Source organism: Zea mays, chromosome 7 (assembly GCF_902167145.1).
Source record: "Zea mays cultivar B73 chromosome 7, Zm-B73-REFERENCE-NAM-5.0, whole genome shotgun sequence".
Classification (NCBI taxonomy): domain Eukaryota; kingdom Viridiplantae; phylum Streptophyta; class Magnoliopsida; order Poales; family Poaceae; genus Zea; species Zea mays.
In genome coordinates this window covers 5,238,381-5,260,448 of record NC_050102.1, presented here as the reverse complement: position 1 = coordinate 5,260,448, position 22,068 = coordinate 5,238,381, and the positions used below count along the sequence as shown (strand labels likewise).

At 47.9% G+C, this 22,068-nt stretch overlaps 2 protein-coding genes across 2 annotated transcripts; one reads left to right on the top strand and one right to left on the bottom strand.

Moving 5' to 3' along the window:
• Positions 1-293: 293 nt before the first annotated feature.
• On the top strand, positions 294-18,227 carry LOC103631941 (WPP domain-associated protein). The gene is made up of 7 exons (XM_008653790.3): positions 294-428; positions 559-736; positions 5,531-7,371; positions 15,288-15,414; positions 16,165-16,266; positions 16,544-16,641; positions 17,842-18,227. Exons 2-6 carry the CDS (start codon positions 719-721, stop codon positions 16,625-16,627), a joined length of 2,172 nt encoding a protein of 723 aa, XP_008652012.1. The 5' UTR covers positions 294-428; positions 559-718; the 3' UTR covers positions 16,628-16,641; positions 17,842-18,227.
• A 1,047-nt stretch (positions 18,228-19,274) lies between these two features.
• LOC100285773 (ATPase) lies at positions 19,275-21,656 on the bottom strand. Its single transcript, NM_001158663.1, is given in 7 exon segments — positions 19,275-19,497; positions 19,730-19,860; positions 20,060-20,229; positions 20,383-20,511; positions 20,682-20,873; positions 21,015-21,162; positions 21,340-21,656. Coding segments are annotated over 7 exon segments (1,053 nt in total). The 5' UTR covers positions 21,539-21,656; the 3' UTR covers positions 19,275-19,413.
• Positions 21,657-22,068: the final 412 nt, after the last annotated feature.

Genomic DNA, 22,068 nt, shown 5'->3' with positions numbered 1-22,068 from the left:
TGCAAGTCACCAAAAATGCTAATGGCAAAATCCATAGAACGTAAAGCAACCAAAACCAGCCGTTCACTTGTCCACGCACAGCCGGCAGGCATCCCACATCCCGACCTCGCGAGACGCGAGACCAAGCGCCGAGGACGGATCCGACGGCCACCCTCAAATCCCGCACGCATCTTGAGGCGCCCGCGTTCCCCTCACTGAGGCTGAGCCATCCAGCTCAGCACCCCAGGGGGCTCCCACCACCGCCGACGCCCGGGCCCCACGAGCCACATACCGGGGCCACCCGCATTACCGCACGTCCCATTGTCCCAACCACCCCTACCGGTGTGCGGGCCCATAGCCTTGACGAGCCCACGGTACAGTGACCGCTCCAGTAGGCCGCCGCGCCGCCAACGTGGCCGGGATGCCAGCTCCTGGCGTGCTGAGCTAAGGTGAGGCGACAGGCGACTTCCTTCTCCGCTTCTCCTCTGTGTTCGTTTGGCCGCAAGTCCGCAAGTGAGCGCAGCGGAGCGGCAGCGTCGTCTTCTTCCTCGTCGCGATCACCTGTTAAATCCAATCCAGTTTGTTCCTGCCAGGGCTCCGATTCACCACCACCCGTCCTCTTCAACTGCCGCCGTTATCCCCTACCCGGCACGCGCTGGGCGGGGAGCAGCTGAACCCCACCCCAGCCGCCCGCAACGGCGCCAACAAGGCGCTGAAGCGGACTCTCCGGCTCCTGCCAATGGCGCGGATCCAGCTTGTAAGTCTCTCCGTGCCGCCGTGCTTGTGCGTTCGGAATTCCGTGGTGGTTCGTTGGGGTTTGGGGCTGCTCGAATTGGCTGGCGCGGTTCGGAGCGGGGATGGTCGATGCTGCCATGCTTACTTAGTGGCTGTAGCTGGAGACGCTTCGCGGGCGTCCTCCGCCGCTAGGGTTTTGCCGTTCTGGAGGATCGAGGTGGACGGGCGGAAGCGGAACCTTCATTGCTTTGCTTCAATGCGTGCTCTGCTTTTGGTGCGGGAGGGCGTGGGGTTTTGCTGTTTTGGGACGGGGAAGAGCACCGCCCGGGGTGAATTGCTCTGCTCTTCTCTGGTCACCTCGCAGCGTCCAATACTCCACTGCTGTTGGTTGCTTCGGCACGCTTTTACCCTGGCTGAGTGGGAGAGGAATGGAATAGTTGTCTATGGTACTGCCGTACTGGCATACTGGTGTTCTGTTCCCGTCCTGCAATTGTCGCTCTTGGCTATTACTTCGCACCCGTCACCAGAGTTCCTCTACTCCGTTAGCTCTACTGGATGGTAAAGGATTCGGTATTATAAGACCTATGACATTGACAAAAAGCTACTGGTTAGTGAATTTGAGAACAGTGATGCATTTCGGTCGCTACTTCTACTTGCTAGTTATTATTATGCTAATTCTGCAGAAATGTTACAGATAGTATGTCGTATTACATCTGTTCTATATCAACTATAATTCAACATCGCTTAAACATTAAACATCAGGCTGTACATTTTTGGATGTCGCGCTGAAGCATGGTTCATATTGAAGTGTTCTGTTTTTTTATTTGGTTATTAGGTACCTTATAACATGTCAGCAAAAAAAGTTACAGAAAAACAGTAACATGCCTAGTTTTTTTTTTTTTTTTTTGATAATGGAAACATGAGTTCCGGCTTTAGCATGGTAATGCGTACAGCCAACACAAGACAATTATTACATCCGAGAAACGTTGCATAGATAATGAAACTAACTTAAAGAAGCAAAATCACTAGAATGTAGGTAACTCTAGGCATCCTCAATTCTTGCATTTGAGCGCCATCCATGATTTGCAAAGACTTCCATCGCCACCACTTCCAACGCTTGACAGACATCGAGGATTTGTTGATGTGATTCCTCCTTCTGTAGAAGTCTCCAGAATCTGAACCAGTAAGTACCTCTGAAAATGACCTGCAGAATTGATGGTATTGGTTTATGATTAAAAGCAACTTCATTTCGACTAAGCCAAATAGACCAAAATAAAGCTGAGATTCCAGAGAGTAATAATTTTTTGTATCCTGGACTCATATTGCTTCCCCAAGACCCAATAACGTGATTAATGCTAACGGGCCTGTCTATTTTTAAGGCATAGTAAATTAATCTCCAAATGTTGCTGGCCATATAGCAGTCAAAAAAGAGATGATGAATACTCTCATTTTGGTTGCAAAAGCTACAAGACAAGCTGCCATTCCAGCGTCTTTTGGCTAGGTTATCTTTAGTAAGGATCGCTCCCCGACATAAATTCCACAAAAAAACTTTTATTTTCAAGGGGAGCTTAAGTTTCCAGAGCTTTTTATTCCGTTCGTCGTTGGGATTATTCATCAAACAATGGTAGATAGATTGGACTGAGAAAATTCCATTCTTATGACTATCCCAAACAAATTTGTCGCTAGACGGATTCAAAGTAACATTAGATAATAAGATTAACATGTTGTGCCATTCCATCAATTTAATCCCCCTAATTGTTCGACGAAAAGATAAATTAAGATTCGTAGCTGAAAAAACGTCTACCACTAATGCTGATTTATTCCGCACTATATTAAATAGATTCGGAAATTGCTCACAAAGAGGCCGACTGGTTAACCATTTATCCTTCCAAAATCTGATAGTTTGACCATTCCTCGCTTCGAAGCGTCCCCATCTGAGAAATTGATCCTTAGTATTCATTAGACCTGACCAGAAATGGGAATCACCCGGTCTTCTAGATATTTGAGTAAGGGATTTAACTCTTAGGTATTTATTTTTAAGTAATTGTTGCCACATCCCATCCTCATTGAATAATTTGAATAGCCATTTGCTGAGTAAGCTGATGTTTTTAACAGCCAGATTAGAGACTCCTAAACCACCTATCGCTTTGGGTTGACAAACAACATTCCATTTAGCAAGCCTATACTTTCTTTTACTGACACCTCCCTGCCAGAAGAATCTGGAACGGATCGCATCCAATTTCTTCAAGATGTCTGCCGAAATCTCGAAGAAAGACAACATAAATATAGGAAGACTACTCAACATAGAATTGAGTAGGACCAGTCGACCACCTGAAGATAGAAATTTGGCCTTCCAAGTACTAAGTCTCCTTTCAAACCGATCAATCACACCTTGCCAGTCACTATTTCTCAATCTTCTATGAGTCATAGGAATCCCGAGATATTTGAAAGGCATTGCCCCAATTCCACACCCGAATAAGTGAGAGTATTGCACTTCATATTCCTTCGCCAACCCATAGCAGAATAACTCACTTTTATGAAAATTTATTTTTAGTCCTGACATTTGCTCAAACAGTGTCAAAAGAAGTTTGACGTTCCGAGCATGTCCCAGATTATGGTCTAAGAAAACCACCGTATCATTAGCATACTGAAGTATAGACAATCCCTCCGGAATCAAATGCGGGACAATTCCTTTGAACAAATTCACCTCTTTCGCTCTTGCAAATAGAATTGCTAACATATCTACAACAATATTGAATAATATTGGCGATAAAGGGTCCCCTTGACGAAGGCCCTTGAAAGTACTAAAAAATGGACCTCGTCCATCGTTCACTTTAACTCTAACATGACCTCCTGAGACTATTGAATGGATCCAAGCACACCAGGAAGGGGAGAAACCCTTCATACGCAACGCTTGCTGGAGAAACTCCCATTTGACTTTATCATATGCCTTCTCAAAGTCTAATTTAAGAATAACTCCATCTAATTTTTTCCTCTGTAATTCATGAATTGATTCGTGGAGAATAATAACCCCTTCAAGAATATTTCGACCGGGCATAAAGGCTGTCTGAGAGGGGCTGACTATTTTGTCTGCCACTAGACCTATTCTATTTGTGAGAACTTTAGTTATGATTTTGAACGAAACATTAAGCAAGCAAATAGGTCTAAAATCCTGGATTTTATTTACGTTGTCCTTCTTTGGAATTAGAGTAATTACTCCAAAATTTAAACTGTGAACCGGAAGGGAATTTTGATGAAAGTCCACAAACAACGCAAACAGATCATCCTTAATAACTTCCCAGAAAACTTGATAAAACTCTGCTGGAAAACCATCCGGTCCAGGAGCTTTATTATGCTCCATACTAAATACCACCTTTTTAACTTCATCTATAGTAAACTCAGCGGTTAGAATTTCATTCTCTACATCCGAGACTTGAGGGATGTCGTGGATAATAGATTCATTTAGTTTGGTCGATGATGTGTCTGGCTTCCCAAAGAGGTTTTTGTAATACCTTGTTATATGGTTTTTAAGTTCTTCCTCGTCAGTAATACAGCCGCCATTCACATCCTCCAAAGAATAGATCCGCTGTCTTCGATGCTTGCCGTTGGCCACTAAATGGAAATATTTTGTATTATCATCCCCTTCAAGAAGATGATTGACCTTGGCCCTCTGGAAGATACGAACTTCTTCCTCTCTCAAAATATTGGCAAGCCTATCATTGGCAAAAGATTTAGACTCCAACTCGTTAGGCGATAAGCAAGTAAACTCCGCCTTTTTATCAAGATCATCAATCATTTTCAAAAGATGTTGTTTCTCCTTTTTTACTAACCCCGCTGAGTTCTTTGCCCACCCCCTTAAATATTGTCGAAGGGACCTAATCTTGTTTTGCCATATCTGAATGGCGGTTTCACCTCTCTTTTCTTGTTGCCAAATGGAAGAAACCATATCAAAAAATCCCTCTCGAATGAACCATCCTAACTCAAATTTAAACTCAGAGAAATTCCCCAGGTTCGTCGGGGCTTTACCATTCAGTAATAAAGGCGTATGATCAGACCGAGATCTATCAAGCGCTTTCACTGAGACGTTAGGGAATTTAAGTTCCCATTCCGGACTCATTAAAACCCTATCAAGCTTCTCAAACGTGGGTGGATTCAAATCATTTGCCCAAGTAAATTGACGTCCCACCATATCAATTTCGCGCAAATCTAAATTCGCTATGACACTATTAAACAAATTAGGCCATCGAAGGCTGAAGTTATCATTACTTTTGTCTTCCGCACTTCGCATGATATTGAAGTCTCCCCCTATGATAAACGGGTGTGTCTCAGAACTACACGCACCTGCAATTTCCGCTAAAAAATCATTCTTTAAATCATCCTGAGCAGGGCCATAAACAGCAAAAAGGGCCCAAATGAATCCGTCCTCTTTGTTTCGGAGCCAGAACTTAGTTGACTTCGTTAAGATCTAGTTGAGGCATCATTCCATCATTGACATGTTTCTAAGCCCATTTGACTTTATGACTTAATCTGTGATTAGTTATCGTGGGCCTGTGCCTTAATTTCACATATATTACTTGTTTCTGTATGCAATCTTAGTAGCTAGCCACCTCTGGCAGATCTATTGGACAGGAACTATTTTCTTTTAACCAAGAGAGAAACTTGCATGGTTAAGTTACTAATTTGATTTCCTATGAAATAAGTATATCTTGTTTTCATGTGAGGCATCGAATTTATTTGCCTCAGTTCGTACATTCATATTGTAGTTGCGTTGTAAGTTTACTATCGACTGACAAATCTGAGACAATGAATGTTGCAGGTGGTGGATGAAAGAACGGACCCCTTTCTTGGTAGATTGACTAGACCAGCCACCATTGACCAATCCCACAATTTCTTCTCTGATGTCACAAACAACTTCAAAGATTTTTCAACTGTAGTTTCAGAGTTGCATCAACACCTTCTGGATGCAAATGTAGAAGTTACTTACACAGAATACTTAGATCTGATGAAAGTGGAAGTTGATCAACATCTTAATAAGCTCTCGGAGGACATAAGGGACCTCAAAAGCTGTAACTTGGCCCACAAATATGACACAGATGGTTCATGCTGTACAGCATGCCATGTTGGGAAGCTAGCTGAGATAGATGACAGGTTCAACAGCTTGAAGTTTCTGCTGGCTGTGGTGTTCCGACAAATTAGAGAGATCCTCACAGTGGTCAATTCTTCAATTCATGATCTTCAGTGGGAGCATGAGTTACAGTCAGAAGTTACCGGCATCATTATTGGAGACTGTATTAGAGGTCTTCAGGATGAACTCGAGAGGAAACTGTATGAGCAAAGTTCCATGGTGAACAGTCTAAGAAAAAACTGCCAGGAAACTGTGGCGCAGTTTGCTTCCATACGTGAAGAGCTGATTGCTATTTCTAATATTCTGTTACCTTCTGAAGAGGAACCACAAATTTCCCTCTGTAGGCATGAAAGTTTGGGTAACTGGAGTGACAGATGGAAGTTCAGCTTTTTCAGAAAGCGAGCACACCAGGATCACTCTTTATCTTCCACGCAAAACCAGAATTCTGCAACACAGAAATCTATAAGTCCTAGTGAAGTTATATCAGAAAGATCCGACTTCCGACATCTGAAGGGTATGACTAGACATGAAATGCTTAACTATTTCAGATCTGAGATCAGTAAATTAAGAAGGCTGCATGAGTTGGATTTGCAAGAGAAAACAGAAGAGCTGTTTAAATTCAAACGAGAGAAATGGTCATTGGCTCTTAAGTATGATGTAGAATTTGAGCCTTTAAGAAGGAAATTCCCTGAGGTCATTTCAAGATTTGACCAAATCATGTCCAATGGAATGGCAGCAGCAGTACCTACAATCTGCAGTAATAGTGATGCATTCGATGAAACGAGCAGATTGAGCAGTATAATTGATTCACTATACCGTGAAAACCAGCATCTTCATTGTTTGCTTGCAGAGAAGATGAAGAATATTCAGGAATTATCAAGCCAAATATCTGATTCCACCAGGAAAATGTCACTTCAATATTCATTAGAAAAACAAATTTTGAGACAACTCAACAGCACTCAAGTAGAATATGAGGATCTTTTTGTTGAAAGTACTATCAGAGATGAAATTTACCAAACTGTTGTGAGAACATTGGTTGATAGTCATAGGAATGTTTTGGAGGATACCACCCAAACTTTCCGTGCAAAAGTGTCTTCACTTGAAGCCGCACTCTCTGAAAAGGACAAGGCGTTGTGTTTATCTGATGAGGAAAATCAAATGCTAAAGGAAAAGTTGTCAACACTAGAAAAAGAGCATTTTATCCAAAATAATCAGCAAGATCTCGAGCTAATCAAGCAAGAAAGTGAGGAAATGGTTCTCCGTGATATTGAGATGGAGCCACAAAGATCATGTGAGATTTCTGATCGAGATATACAGTACGAAGGGCTCATCAAGCTGAATCAGGTTTTAGAAATTGCCTCAACCACGGCAAAAGAAATAGAAACAAAAAGGTTGAATCTCAGTGATATCCAAGGTAAAAGAGAGCAAGAAAAACAGCTAGATTGCATCCTGGTATCTATCATGGATTTGTCAAAAGAATTTATGGAGACTGAACATAGAGTGCCAAAAGATATAAAAGGAAATGAAAAAAAGTATGTGCATCTAGCCTCGTCTTCTGAAAACACTATTTGCGTTTTTTTTCTTTCAGAATGCAAAACTAAATGTTTCAGCATGATTTTTTACGGCTGTCAGACCGGTATGACTGTTAGAAACCTATGTTAGGGTTTTGGTCAGTCCCAATGTAATTACCTGTATACCCCTCTATGTAATGGGCTTGGCCAACTCTTGGCTTATATATATGCTCTCCCAACCCTGATTAGGGTTAGGGTTTCCCACATGCCGCCAGTCCTCCCTCTCCGCTCGCCAGACATGGACCAAGCCACCGGTCTTCCCCCCCACCGTTCGGGTCATCCTCTCCCTTGCCCTCTCCTGGGACTAAACAGTCCATCAGCTTGATGTCAAGAATGTATTCCTCCACGACACTCTGAAAGAGACGGTCTACTGTAGCCAACCCACTGGCTTCGTCGACTCCGCTCGTCCGGATCTGGTGTGCCGGTTGAACTGCTCCCTATACGGCCTCTGTAAGTAGAGGGACTCTAACTCTCATCAGAGGATGACACTATGAGTTGGGGCAATTTTCTGTTTATTTCTTCAAACACTACACAATGCCATACCCGTCTAAGGGTCGGGATACATATTTATAGCCCAAGGGGCTGCAGCATATGCTTCCTAGAGTTGCGAATATGCTGTCCTACAAACTGCACTAACCACTAGGTGCTGTTGTACTCTAGTCAAAAAGGAAAAACTGCAAACTGCAGCAAGCTGCTGTCCTCCAAAAGCTGAAACTGAAAAAGGAGATGCCTGCAGGCTGTCCTCGCAGTCAAAAGACTGCTGCTGTGCTGCCTGCCGCAGTCCTTGTTGTCTGCCGCAGTCCTTGCAGTCAAAAGCTGCTGCGTTGCTGCTGTCCTGCAGCAGAGATGCTGTGCGGACTGCGGACTCAAAAGCTGCTGCGTTGCTGCTGTCCTGCAGCAGAGATGCTGTGCGGACTGCGGACTGTCCTCCACACATGACTTATTCCATCATTCTCCCCCTAAGTCTTGTGTGTCGCCTTGTGGGAAAGTTGAGCCATTCCGGACCTGGAGCAAAGCTCAACAAACTTAATCTTCCCAAGGGGCTTGGTGAGCAGGTCTGCAAGCTGATCCTTGGTGTTGATGTAGCGCGCCTTGATGCTCCCTTCTGCCAAGCAGTCTCGGATGAAGTGGTATCTCAGCCGGATGTGCTTGCTCCGTTCATGGAACACGGGGTTCTTGGCCAATGCCAGAGCGGACTGGCTGTCCACCCTGAGTTCCACCGCTCCAGTGTCTCTCCCGAGGAGATCACCGAGCAGTCGAGCCAGCCAGAGCGCCTGAGTCGAAGCAGTGGACGCCGCTATGTACTCGGCCTCGCAGCTGGACATGGCCACCACCTGCTGCTTGACCGACTGCCAGCTAATGAGGCACTTGCCGAGGAAGAAGAGGATCCCGCTTGTGCTCTTGCTAGTGTCGATGTCGCCGGCGTGGTCGCTGTCGCTGTACCCGACAAGGTGTGCCTCCCCAGGGCACCTCGGGTAGTAGAGACCGTGGTCGAGAGTCCCCGCAACATAGCGGATGATCCTCTTCACAGCCTGCTCATGCTCCGTCGTCGGTCGCTGCAAGAACCGACTAACGTAGCCGACGGAGTATGCCAAGTCAGGTCGTGTGTGGACGAGGTAGCGAAGGCTCCCCACAAGACGCCGGTACTGAGTAGCATCCACCTCCTCCGTCGTGCTGTCGCGACTCAGCTTCAGCCTCTCCTCCATCGGAGTGAGAGCTGGGTTGCAGTCGGTGAGCCCAGCCAGCTCAACAATGCGCCTGGCATAGGCGGTCTGGCGAAGTGTGATCCCGGAGTCTCCCTGGTGTACCTCAATCCCCAGGTAGAAGGAGAGATGCCCCAGGTCACTCATTTGGAAGGTGGCCTTCATCTCTTCCTTGAACGCTGCCACCTCTGCATCCTTGGCGCCGGTGATCACCAAGTCGTCGACGTAGACACCCACCAGCAGGGCATTATCTCCATTGCCTCGCCGATAGATGGCCGCCTCGTGCGGGCTTGGCATGAAGCCCATCCTCTTGAGCGTGGAATCCAGCTTGGCATTCCACGCCCTTGGTGCCTGTCGCAAGCCGTAGAGAGCCTTGCGCAGGCGCAACACCTTGCCCTCCTTGCCAGGGATCGCAAAACCTGGCGGCTGGTGTACATAGACCTCCTCCTTTAAGTCGCCGTTAAGAAACGCCGACTTGACATCCATGTGATGAACATGCCAGCCCTCCAGGGCTGCCAGCGCAAGGAGGAGTCGCACGGATTCCATCCGTGCTACAGGGGCGAAGGCATCGTCGAAGTCGATCCCCTCCTGCTGCAAGAAACCGCGTGCCACCAAGCGAGCCTTATGCTTGACGATGGCGCCGGCTTCATCCCTCTTCAGTTTGAACACCCACTTAAGGGTGATCGCGCGATGACCATGAGGGAGATCAGCGAGCTCCCAAGTGCGGTTCGTCTCAACCGCGTCCATCTCCGACTGCATCGCGGCACGCCAAGCCGCATGTTGCTCGGCCTCCGCGAAAGACCGAGGCTCACCATCGTCGCATGCAAGATGCAACTCTCCTGCCAAAATGCGAGATGCAGGGCCTGGCACCGACGGGTCGATGAGAAGGCCCTCCACCCTTCGATACCGCAACGGCTCGCCGTCGTAGCACGCGTCGACGCGCTCCTCGTCGCGGGACAGAGGGGTCACGAGCTCCACTGGGTCGTGCTCGACACGAGCTGGTGTCGGAGAGGACGTTCCCGGAGAGGGTACCGTCGGTGCTGGAGTACGTGGTGGCGAAGAGCTCGCTGTAGCCGGAGTCGTGGCTGGAGTGCGTGGTGGTGAAGAGCTCGTTGTAGCAGGAGCTGGAGAGTGTGGCGCTGGAGTCGGTGGAGACTTGGGGGCTGGGGTAGACCTGCTCGGAGAAGAGTTGCCTACTCCCCCAGCTCCCTCAAAGTGGACGTACTCGATGGTGAAGTCGTACGTCGGAGTCGTGCCGTCGTCCACCGCCTTGTCCCACGCCCATCCTCGCCCTTCGTCGAACACTACGTCGCGCGCCGTGCGCACACGCTGTGTTCTTGGGTCAAGGATGCGGTAGGCCTTCGAGCCCTCCGCGTAGCCAATGAACACCCCCGGGGTGCTCCTATCGTCGAGCTTGCTGATGTGGCCAAGCTCCTTGGTGAACGCGAGGCAGCCGAAGACCCGTAGGTGAGAGACCGCCGGCTTGCGCCCATGCCAAGCCTCGTACGGTGTCATCCCGTTGAGAGCCTTGGTGGGCGAGCGGTTGAGGATGTAAACCGCTGTCACCACCGCCTCTCCCCAGAAGACAGCTGGCATTCCTCTCTGCTTGAGGAGAGCCCGAGCCATCCCCACAACCGTCTGGTTGCGCCGCTCGACGACGCCGTTCTGCTGCGGGCTGTACGGCGCGGAGTAGTGACGCTGAACGCCCTCATCCGCGCAGTACGATGCGAACTCAGCCGCCGTGAATTCGCCGCCGTTGTCGGTGCGCAGCACGCGCAGCTTGCGGCCGCACTCCGCCTCCGCAGCGACCTGCACACGCCTGATGGCGTTTGCAGCCTCTCCCTTGCTGCCAAGGATCATCACCCACATGTAGCGGGAGAGATCGTCGACGAGCAGCAAGAAGTAGCGTCGTCCTCCTGGTGTGGCTGGTGTCACCGGGCCACACAAGTCCCCATGCACGAGCTCGAGCCTCTCCTTGGCTCGGAAGCTCGACTGCTGGGGAAAGGGGAGTCGTCTCTGCTTTGTCAACACGCAGACATCGCAGAATTGCTCCACATGGTCAAGGCACGGCAGGCCTCGTACCATCTCCTTGGCGCTGAGCCGCTTCAGGGCTTCGAAGTTAAGGTGCCCGAAGCGCTCGTGCCACTGCCATGCCCCGTCGTCTCGACGAGCAGCAAGGCAGCAAGGTTGTGCCACCTTCACATTGAGGATGTAAAGCCGATTTGCACTCCTGCGTACCTTGGCAAGAAGGCGACGAGAGGGATCCCAGATCCTCATGACTCCGTGCTCGACCTCCACGCGCGAACCGTTCTCATCCAGCTGTCCCAAGCTGATGATAGAGTTCCTCAACGCGGGGATGTAGTAGACTCCGGTGAGCAGCCTGTGCTCACCAGACGCGGCGGTGAAGACGACTGAGTCGGCGCCCTTGATCTCTACGCCGGAGGCGTCCCCAAACTTGACGGAGCCTCGGACGCTAGAGTCAAGCTCGGTGAAGAACTCCCGTCGGCCGGTCATGTGATGAGTGGCGCCGGTGTCGAGGCACCATCCTTCGATCATGTCCTTGTTGGAGCCGTCGCCGAGGAAAGCGCGTGCTTTCGACTCATCAAGGTGGAGGAGTGCCGCTGCGGCCGGTGCCGCTGGAGATGGCTCGATGCTTGCATGTGCCAGGAGCAGGGCCTCCTCCTCCGCCTCCGCCTGTGCGACGTTGGCCTGGCCACGTCGTGGCTGCCGACAATCCCTGGCCCAGTGGCCAAGCTTGCCGCAGTTGTGGCAGCCGTCGTCTCGTGCCGGCTTCTTGTTGCCGACGGCGCCGCCTTGGGCACCTCCACGTGCACCACCCTCAGCATGTCCTCGCGCCCCGGCCTGGGCGCCTCCACGCGCCTTGCGCGGCTTGCCGCGTTTGCGGCCTCGTGTCGAGGAGGACTCCCCCTGCTTCTTGTCACCCTGGCAGGCCTCCCACTGCTCCCGAGTGAGATGTAGCTTCCCGCCGATAGTGATAGGCCCAGAGAGAGCCTGTGGTTCGTCGCCGTCGACCACCTTGAGGCGACCAATCGCCTCTTCGATCGTCATCGTGGAGAGGTCTAGCAGAGACTCGATCGAGCGAGCAATCTGCCTGTACTTCTCGGGGATGCAACGGAAGAGCTTCTCAACAGCTCTCTCCTCATCGTAGGTGTCGTCGCCGAACTGCACCATCTTCTGCAACAGAGTGTTGAGGCGGAGAGCAAAGTCATCAACATCCTCACCTGGCTTGAAGGCCAGGTTCTCCCACTCCTTGCGAAGTGCCTGCAGTGTGGTCTTGCGGGCACGATCGCTGCCGATGCGGGTCGCAGCGATGGCGTCCCAGGCCTCCTTGGCAGTCCGCTTCTGGGAAAGCGAAAACTGCATCTCGGGCGGGACTGCAGCAATGAGAGCATCCAGCGCCCGCCGATCCTCGTGGTAGTCGACGTCGTCGTAACGAACTGCTTCCCACATGTGGCGAACCTGGAGCCGTACCCTCATCACCGCGGCCCACTCGACGTAGTTGGTCTTGGTGAGGGTAGGCCACCCACCGCCGGGACCGATGTCCCTGACAATGGCTTGGGCCATGCGACGACCATGGTACCGATCCGGGGAGGGAGAACCGCGCCGCCTGTAGAGGCCGCGATCTCCGTCGACTCGGTCGCCGCCGCCGGGAGCACCGCCGGCGCGTCTACGCCCGTCTGGGCTGCCGCCGCGTGCGCCCCCGCCTGGAGCGCCGTCAGCGTGTCGGCGCCTATCCGGGCTGCCGCCACGCGCGCCCCCATGGGGATGCGCGGCTGCCCACTGTGCCGCCTGCTCTCGCGCTGCTTCCCTCGCCAGCCTGAGCTCGTCGTCGGTGTTGTCGTCGACAGAAGCAGAGCTGCCAGCTCTACTGCCGCGCAGAACCTCGAGCTCTGTTGCCGCCGCACGTGCAGCATCCGCCGCCTCCGCTGCTTCTACTTCCGCTCTCGCCGCTGCCAGTTCCGCCGCCGCCAACCGTGCTGCCCTCGCCGCTGTCGCTGCAGCCGCTGCTGCTGCTCGCTCGCGTTCTTGTGCCGCGGCGACCTCGGCCTCCTGCTGGCGCCGCGCACTCGAAGTGGCCGAGCGTAGGGACATGGTGGGCTAGTGAGGGGTCGTTGCGTGTGGAAGAGGCTGTCTCAGACGAAAGGCTGCTCGTCTGAGCAGGGGAGGAAGGAACAGTTGGAGCTCTTGCTACCGACTGAGTGTGGGGAGAGGCACGGGAAGGAGATGAGCACGAGATGTTTAGGCTGCAGGATAGTTTGGCTCTGATACCAATTGTAAGTAGAGGGACTCTAACTCTCATCAGAGGATGACACTATGAGTTGGGGCAATTTTCTGTTTATTTCTTCAAACACTACACAATGCCATACCCGTCTAAGGGTCGGGATACATATTTATAGCCCAAGGGGCTGCAGCATATGCTTCCTAGAGTTGCGAATATGCTGTCCTACAAACTGCACTAACCACTAGGTGCTGTTGTACTCTAGTCAAAAAGGAAAAACTGCAAACTGCAGCAAGCTGCTGTCCTCCAAAAGCTGAAACTGAAAAAGGAGATGCCTGCAGGCTGTCCTCGCAGTCAAAAGACTGCTGCTGTGCTGCCTGCCGCAGTCCTTGTTGTCTGCCGCAGTCCTTGCAGTCAAAAGCTGCTGCGTTGCTGCTGTCCTGCAGCAGAGATGCTGTGCGGACTGCGGACTCAAAAGCTGCTGCGTTGCTGCTGTCCTGCAGCAGAGATGCTGTGCGGACTGCGGACTGTCCTCCACACATGACTTATTCCATCAGCCTCAAGCAGGTGCCACGGGCCTGGTATAGTCGCTTAGCTTCCTACTTGGTCTTCCTCGACTTCGTTGTGGCCAAGTCGGACATATCCCTATTCATCTATCGGCGCGACAACGACACCATCTTCCTCCTGCTCTACGTCGATGACATCGTGCTCACGGTGTCCACTACCGACCTTCTTCAGCGCACGATAGCTGTCCTTCAGCGGAAGTTCGCGATGAAGGACCTAGGGCCTCTTCATCACTTCCTCGGCATCACCGCCAAGCGACAGCCTCAGGGTCTCTTCCTCCACCAACGCTAGTACACTCTCGACATCCTGGAGCGGGCTAGCATGTACGACTACAAGTCCTGCTCCACGTCTGTCGACACTCAGGCGAAGCTCTCTGAGGACGATGGACCACCGGTCGCCGATTCGACAGCCTACCGGAGCCTCACTGGTGTGCTCCAGTATCTGACCTTCTCTAGGTCGGACATTGCCTACGTTGTCCAACAGGTGTGCCTTCACATGCACACCCTTCGGAGCCTCATCTCACCGCTCTTATGCGGATCCTTCGCTACCTCCGTGGCTCCCTTGACTACGGCCATCTACTCCGACCCTCCCTGACATCAGAGCTCATGGTCTACACCGACACTGATTGGGTTGGCTATCCTGACACGCGTCGGTCCACTTCTGTTTATGCCGTGTTCCTGGGCGCTAACCTCGTCTCTTGGCCGCTAAGCAGTAGCCCATCGTCTCTCGCTCCAACGCAAAGGCCGAGCACCGCGCCGTGGCCAATTGCGTGGCAGAGGCCTCCTGGCCGCGTCAGCTTCTCCAAGAGCTCCACAGCCCCTCCAGCGCCTGACTCTCGTCTACTGCGACAACATCAGCGCGATTTACCTCTCCACCAATCCCGTGCAGCATCAGCGCACGAAGCACATGGAGATCGACCTGCACTTCGTACCGACCACGCTGCAATTCATCGACATCTTCACCAAGGGGCTGTCGTTGAGTGCTTTCACCGAGTTTCGATCCAACATCTGTACAAGATAGAGTTGAGACTGCGGGGGATGTTAGAATCTCGTGTTAGGGTTTTGGTCAGTCCCAGTGTAATTACACTGTATACCCCTCTGTGTAATGGGCTTGGCCCAACTCTTAGCTTATATATATGCTTTCCCAACCTTGATTAGGGTTAGAGTTTCCCACAATGACTGTTGACTTCTTTTTGAGAACCCGGATTGTGTTTTAGGTTGGATACAAAATAATGCTTGTAAAAATCCTTACTGTTATTATAATTTGTTATATGGGATTTCTTCCATACATAGTCCATGGTTATTGTTTTGTTGAATAATCCATACTCTTGATGCTAGCACAAACTGATAAAAAAGTGTTGTTGAATTCAGGACTGATAATCTGCATGATCAATGCAATTATATGATACAACAGGCCATCGTATTGACAAAGAAGGGTCTATGGTATAAGCAAATGCTTGACACAAAACGTTCTGAGCTTCGAAAAGCTGAATCTGAGGTATGTTTTCTGTATGTACTCGAATTCTATACTTCTTTGCACTATATGTTTTTTTCATACAGTTTAGCACAAAGTGATTTATCTCTGTTTTTTTTTTGCACCTTTGTGCTGCTCGGACTCTGTCTGGAGGGTGCTTTTTTAATTTAAGCATGTACATAAACTCTTTCCTATCTTAATTGAAAGGCAGAGCTCCTGCCATTGCGTTTCAAAAAAAATGATGCATGCAGACATTTAAGGATCTTATCAATGGCTCATGCTCATTCATGTGTCAAATAGCTGCATATAAGAGTGTATCATTATATTAAGAAGACAGACTTTAGAACCTGTACACATTAGAACCCACTCACACCATAAAAACAGAGTGACAGACTACTCCCAGCTCTGTTTATTTTTAGAAACAGATCAGATCAATTTGAGCAATATGCTAGGTGCATCTAATTTATTTGGTCCATTATGTGCCTTATTCATTTTCTATAGTAATGTGCACATTATAAAGTAATTCTTATAGATGTTTAGGCAGGATTTCATACATTATCTTTTTAGTCAGCATGACAATTATTTGAAAAGCAAGATAACGTCAATTAGATATTTCTGATAGCATGTAAGTGAGTCACTGATGATCTGCTTTGATGTTTATTCCTGACCGGTTGTTGTTGGAGTATGCTTCTATTTGAGTATTTGACTACAAGAACACTTGTTGTTTCAAATTAATGCCACAACTTGTTTAAATACTTTTCCTGTTTCATTTAGGTTGACATTATGGGAGACAAGGTTAATGCACTCTTGAGTCTTGTTCAAAAGATATATGTAACTCTTGAGCACTACTCTCCTGTTTTTCAGCATCATCCTGTGGTAATTCTCTCAAGTAGTCAAGTGTCAATATTTTAATTTCTCCTATTTCTCTAGTTCTTATTGACTGTTGCTTCTTTACACGTGAAGTTCCTAATTTTTTGAAAACAAAAACTTTGCAACTGAAATTTATTTTATATTTGTCTATTATACCTGAAAACTCACAATATGATTCTTCTGTTCATACTGAGATGCTTGTACAGCTGTACTTGGTTTCTTATGATGATTCATCGATACCAAAAGGGCAGAGTATAATTCATAATTGATGTTGTGCATGCAGCTATTGGATGCTTTCTTGAAGACATGCAAGCTTGTTGCAGGTATCAGAAGCAGACAAAAAAAGGACTTGCAAGATACAATCTAAGTTGGAGCAGCAAGGTGAGCTGGCACTTTCTTATCAAACACTATATGAATACCCAGGCCGTTCCTGACAAATCGGGGGCCCAGAGAGACTTAAAATAGAGGCCCTTAATTTTATAATATATATATATATATATATAATATACATTACTAATGGGTAGTCAAATATATATTAAAATATTCATCTAAAGTAAAAGAATTAATAATATTTGGTTACCTTAAAATTTTCTTCTAACATGTCTCGATGCGAAGTCATTATGATGACATCAATATCAATTTTATCCACTTATGTCTTCTCGATATATAAAGTAGCCAATTTAGTCTTTCTTGCGATATTTTAGACCTTAAATAATTCTTCAGCAACTTTAACTTTGAAAAGCTTCTTTCCGGTGATGCAGTAGTCACGGGTCGTGCATCGCAAACTCGTTTGAAGCAATTTGTTATTGACTTATTGGGTGACGCTACACGATAGCTGATAGGTGACGGGAGACGAGACACATGAATCGTTGTATGTGTTGCGGCCAAGCACTCTGAACCAGTTATTTATCACAAATATCACATGATAGTAAGAACTAAAACTGAATATATATAGTAATATGTTACCGATCTGACCTGCTGAAAGGGGGGCCCATGGAACTGGGGCCTGGGGCGGCTGCACCCCTCGCCCCCCTAAGGAATGGCCCTGTGAATACCTTGAAGCTGTATTTTCATAGAAGCAAGGTTCCAATCCACTTGGATGCATTTCTGACATTGCCAAATGTTCACTAAAAACTATTGTGATGCCAACTCCTATATTTTCATACCACATCGTTACATTGTAGCTCTACCTTAAACATCCATTACTAAAAATTTATATTCATTCACAATCATACCACATTGTGGCTACATAATTCTTCTTAAGAGGAAAGCAAAAAAAAAAGTTACTTGTAACCACCGATGAAGGTGTGGCATTCTATTTCTGATGGGTTTGGTCTGAGTAGTTTAATCATTAAGCTACCTAAAAATCCCCATATGCTACTCTATATTTAATTACTGGTGCGGCATTGTATTGTCATCACGTTGATGGAGGATATGCACGTCACAAAAAATGTATGCACATATATCACTGACAATCTCAGACTTCAACACTACGCTTGATTGAATGTTTTATGTTTCCTTTAGTGCAGATTATTTCTTTATGAAGTGCAATGACTGTTATTTCCTTATTGGTGATTTTAGTTTAGAGTGGCCTAAAAGACACTAGAGAGAGATTAATTTCGTCGGTGGAGGAACACTACACAGTCGCAACTCACAAGGCTGTGAAATTGATCTATGGCCAAATTGACACCGCAAATCTGCAGCCAGAAGGAAGTTGAGGTAGTCCATTCGACAGAATTTTGAAATCTAGGGTATGCATTTCAAGGGCATTAAGCTGTAATATATTTACAAATTGTAGCAATGCATTTTTCTAAACATAGTTTGATAATGGATGCAGTTATACTGTCTCTGCTCACTCCGCAGATGATTGGATTCATGTCCTGTATGGTGTATGTATAAGTCTATGCACTTTATAATGTACAAATTATGATAGTTCAAATTCTGTGAGGGTGATCTCATTTTTGTCAGCAGCATATATAGAAATAACTTAGCTGTTATACAAGCCATAGTCATATTGTAAGCATAGTAACTCCAAGGCTGTCTTTTACTTGATTTTAGTATTTTCATCGTTCTTACAAATTTTGGAGTCCTGTTTGTACTAATGGTTTTATAACCTGCATAGACGTCCTTTTACTTGATTTTAGTATTTTCATCGTTCTTATAAATTTTGGAGTCCTGTTTGTACCAATGGTTTTATAACCTGCATAGACGTTATGTACAACATTTATCCATTTTCAAGGAAGCAAACCTTTCTAGGGCAATAAAATAGAAACCTTTCTAGGGCAATAAAATAGATTTTGTATACATAGTTATCTCAATTGTTTGATCTATATTTATGATTAAAATTTCATTAGTAGTTTCTTTTTAAAAAATGGAATCCCACAGTGATTGAGCATTTGAGTGATGTATGCATGTGTCAAGGGCATCGAACCCCTGACTGGCGGGACCTCGGCTACGCAGTTCGTAGCCCTCGGCCGTCTTCTCCGGTGAGGTTATTCTCCTCAACCGTAGGCTTAATAGAGAGAGAGGAATTATGATAATGATCTTGCTTGATTTATTCTCTGCTGTCATGCGGCTTATAAATAGCCCTATGGCTAACCAACTTCTCCTACAAACTCTCAACTAACTCCTACTTTCTTGGACTTATCTGCTGCTAACCAACTCTCCACAATTCTCTCATCTCAATCTTATTCTCTAGCCTTATCCCAGCCTGGCTGTTGCCTCTTGGGCGCGTTCAGCGCGCTCACGCGCACGCCGGATGTCACGGGCACGTCGTTGCCTGACGTATGGCCTGCCGTACATGACAGCATGGCTTATTGCTATAACTTACTGTTGCCATTGCTTGGTTGATGAGCAACAGATGACAGAAACTGATGTAAGCGGAGTTACTTTGCTTACCATCATGCTTGCTATCACAGATTTGATGACTATTTCAAATTTCACCAAAACAAATCTCATGTATTGACACACATTTTCTCTCCTGTCACTCTATTTTTATCGAAAGAAACTACCGCTAAATCAAATTCCTTGTTGTAAACCTTTCTTTCTCGAGAAGATTACAACCTTTTCAAGCAACCTGTTACAGCAAATGCAAAAGGCTAGGTGATGATTCAGCAGTAAAACATAATATACAATAATTTGCAGGATGTTCCATTATTGAACAGTTCTAATGTCGCCATCTAATTCGCTTGCTATAGCATTCCATGCTAATAAAGCTGCACCAACAGCTGGCTCCACCTGCAGGTACAATCAGATACAGACCTCATGAATACTAATTTGGCAAATTTTGTAGTATGAAGATGTGTCAGTTTGAAACTGTGTATATCGGATATTGTTCAAGCATATTCACAGCTAAGTTTTAGCTTCCTCATTTCAACAAAATCTTCTCTGACATATTTGTTTCCATTATTCAGCTAATTAGTTCTTGAAGATTGTTTAATCTGAAGAATGTTTATTATATTATGCTCACCTTGGGATGTATTGGATAGGCACCTGGGTAATTCTTGGTAACACAATCTATCACTTCTTTCCCAATGTCCCACTTTTTGTTTGCCTCAAGGACTTTACCAACCATAACAAGTGGAAATGGATGCTTGCCATCTGTGAAATATAAACATCTTAAGAAAATCTTCCATGAGGCATTCTAGTAAATGCAACTTTCAGGGTTTGTTTAGTTCTATATAACCACTGTTTTCTTTACCAATTCATTTTTTATGCGACAACTCATTTTTACGGGCAAAACTATATTACACACACATGTATTTCAATTGGAAAAAAAATCAGAGTATTCTTGTGTCACCTTCACCACCAAGGTCAAGCCTTTGCACTACAGCCTTGACACTGGAAGCTAGTTCCCCAACTGAATTGTGTAGGATCTTGTTTGCCACCTCATCACCACTTTCAGCTGATTCTACCACAACTGGAAGAAGGTCAGCGATACGAGCCCATGATTGGTCTTCATATGTCCACCTGTCGTCAGAACAATGAACAGGTAAGTAGAAGTTGTTGTTTGTGCCTTGTAACAGAATGATTATCGTCACTTGACAAGTTTTTATCGACTTACCAGGCCTAGACTATGGATATCCTCCTCTACTTAAATTAGGGCCAGTTAGGATAGCTTACCCTATCAATTCATCTGGCGATGCCAGTCCAAGGAAGTCAAGGATGTTGTTGGTAAGCACTGTTTCGGGGCCTCGGCCATCATAAGCTCTCACCACTGCTGTCAATGCCTGGGCAGAAATCCCATAGCCACTGCATGTGAGACGCCACCACACAAACAGGTCAAACAAATCCACCAATGGCAGCCACCCACATTGACATAGACTAGATATGCACCAGCTTCCACAAGGCGCAAGCCAATTCAGTTATCCTGTATTAACGTTACTGTCGTAGATTAGAAAACACAGTCCCTTTTGACTAACCTGCCCCAGTCACCCAGAACTGGCCCTGCACCTGCTGCTCGAGCTTCCCTACCATCACTGGTGAACCCATACGCTATGGTCCCTGTCCCTGCGATCAGCACACATCCGTGCAGCTTGCCCATGGTTCCACTGGCCAGCGCCGCCACCGCGTCGTTCTCCACGAACAGCTTGACATGGCTTGGAAATATGTCCCTGAAAAAGAGCGTTTGCCTGTGCGCTCAGTCGGAGACGAACTTAACTGAAGAAAAGACTACAGTTTCAGCTGACAGCTGTCTGAAAATTTATAATATTTGGGTAAACTAAACTGTGTGTATATCTATATGCTAGACAGACCTGAGCCAGTCCAGCATTCTCTGCTGATCGACTGGATGGTTGACGCCTGCTACGGCCAAGCAGACGGCGCAGACATTTGACCGTCGCCGGCGCGCCTTGAGCAGCGCCTGCGACATCACCCTCTCCAGCGTCTCCCTTGCCCTGTCCTCTGAACAATCGGAACAAGAACTTCTTTTACTAATCCTATGTTTCTTCTAACCAGCAAGAAAAAAAACGATCGTTTGACTGGTTTATTATCCATCACGATCTTTGCTTGATCGTGACTTGTGCAGAGCAAGCAGCTGCGACCGTCGAGGATCGGAGCGAGTCCAGGCGCGGCTGTTACCTCCGACGGAGTTGTGGTTGGAGCAGCCGGCGACGGTGCGGGAGAGGACGGGGAGCGGGTCGTTGAAGGGCATGGCGGCGGGGATGCAGACGCAGACGGTGTTGCTGGCGCCGCCGTCGACGCCGAGGATGACGCTGCCCATGCGCGGGCTCTGGCACTCCTCCACGTCCCACATGTCCCGCCCCGTGAGCCGCTGCATCTCCCCCCTCTCTCTCTCTCTCTCTTCTATCTGCCCGAGCACTCGAGTCGATGGCCTACACAACACTGGAACGGGAAGAGAGAAAGGCTTCTCCTGCTGTCCTACCAACTGCTCTGCTAGTGTGCAGCCGAGGTGAGCTTTCGCTCCATATATATGTACGTAGTAGGTCGCCTGTGGATGTCTAGACGAGGCGAAAGGGACGGGGACGGAGGCACCGCGGGAGGGCGGCTGTCCGCACGCGCGTCCTGCGTCCAATGCCGCGACGGCAGAGTTGTTTACTTGGCTGTGTGTGTGTGTGTGTGCCGGAGGCGGCCTCTGCAGTGCGCACTCCCAGCCTGCTTGCGCTTGTTGGTTTGCACGTCACTTTGGTTTTGGTGGGAGGAGAAAGAGGGAGCGCCGTTCCGTCCCGGCTGGGCTCATGTTACTGACCTTCCTTGGGACTACGCGCTGATGTTACTGACAGCACTGGTAAGTAAGAACTACTCTACTCCGGGGCTTTTTAAAGTTTACTGAGCGCTTCTGCGTGTCTC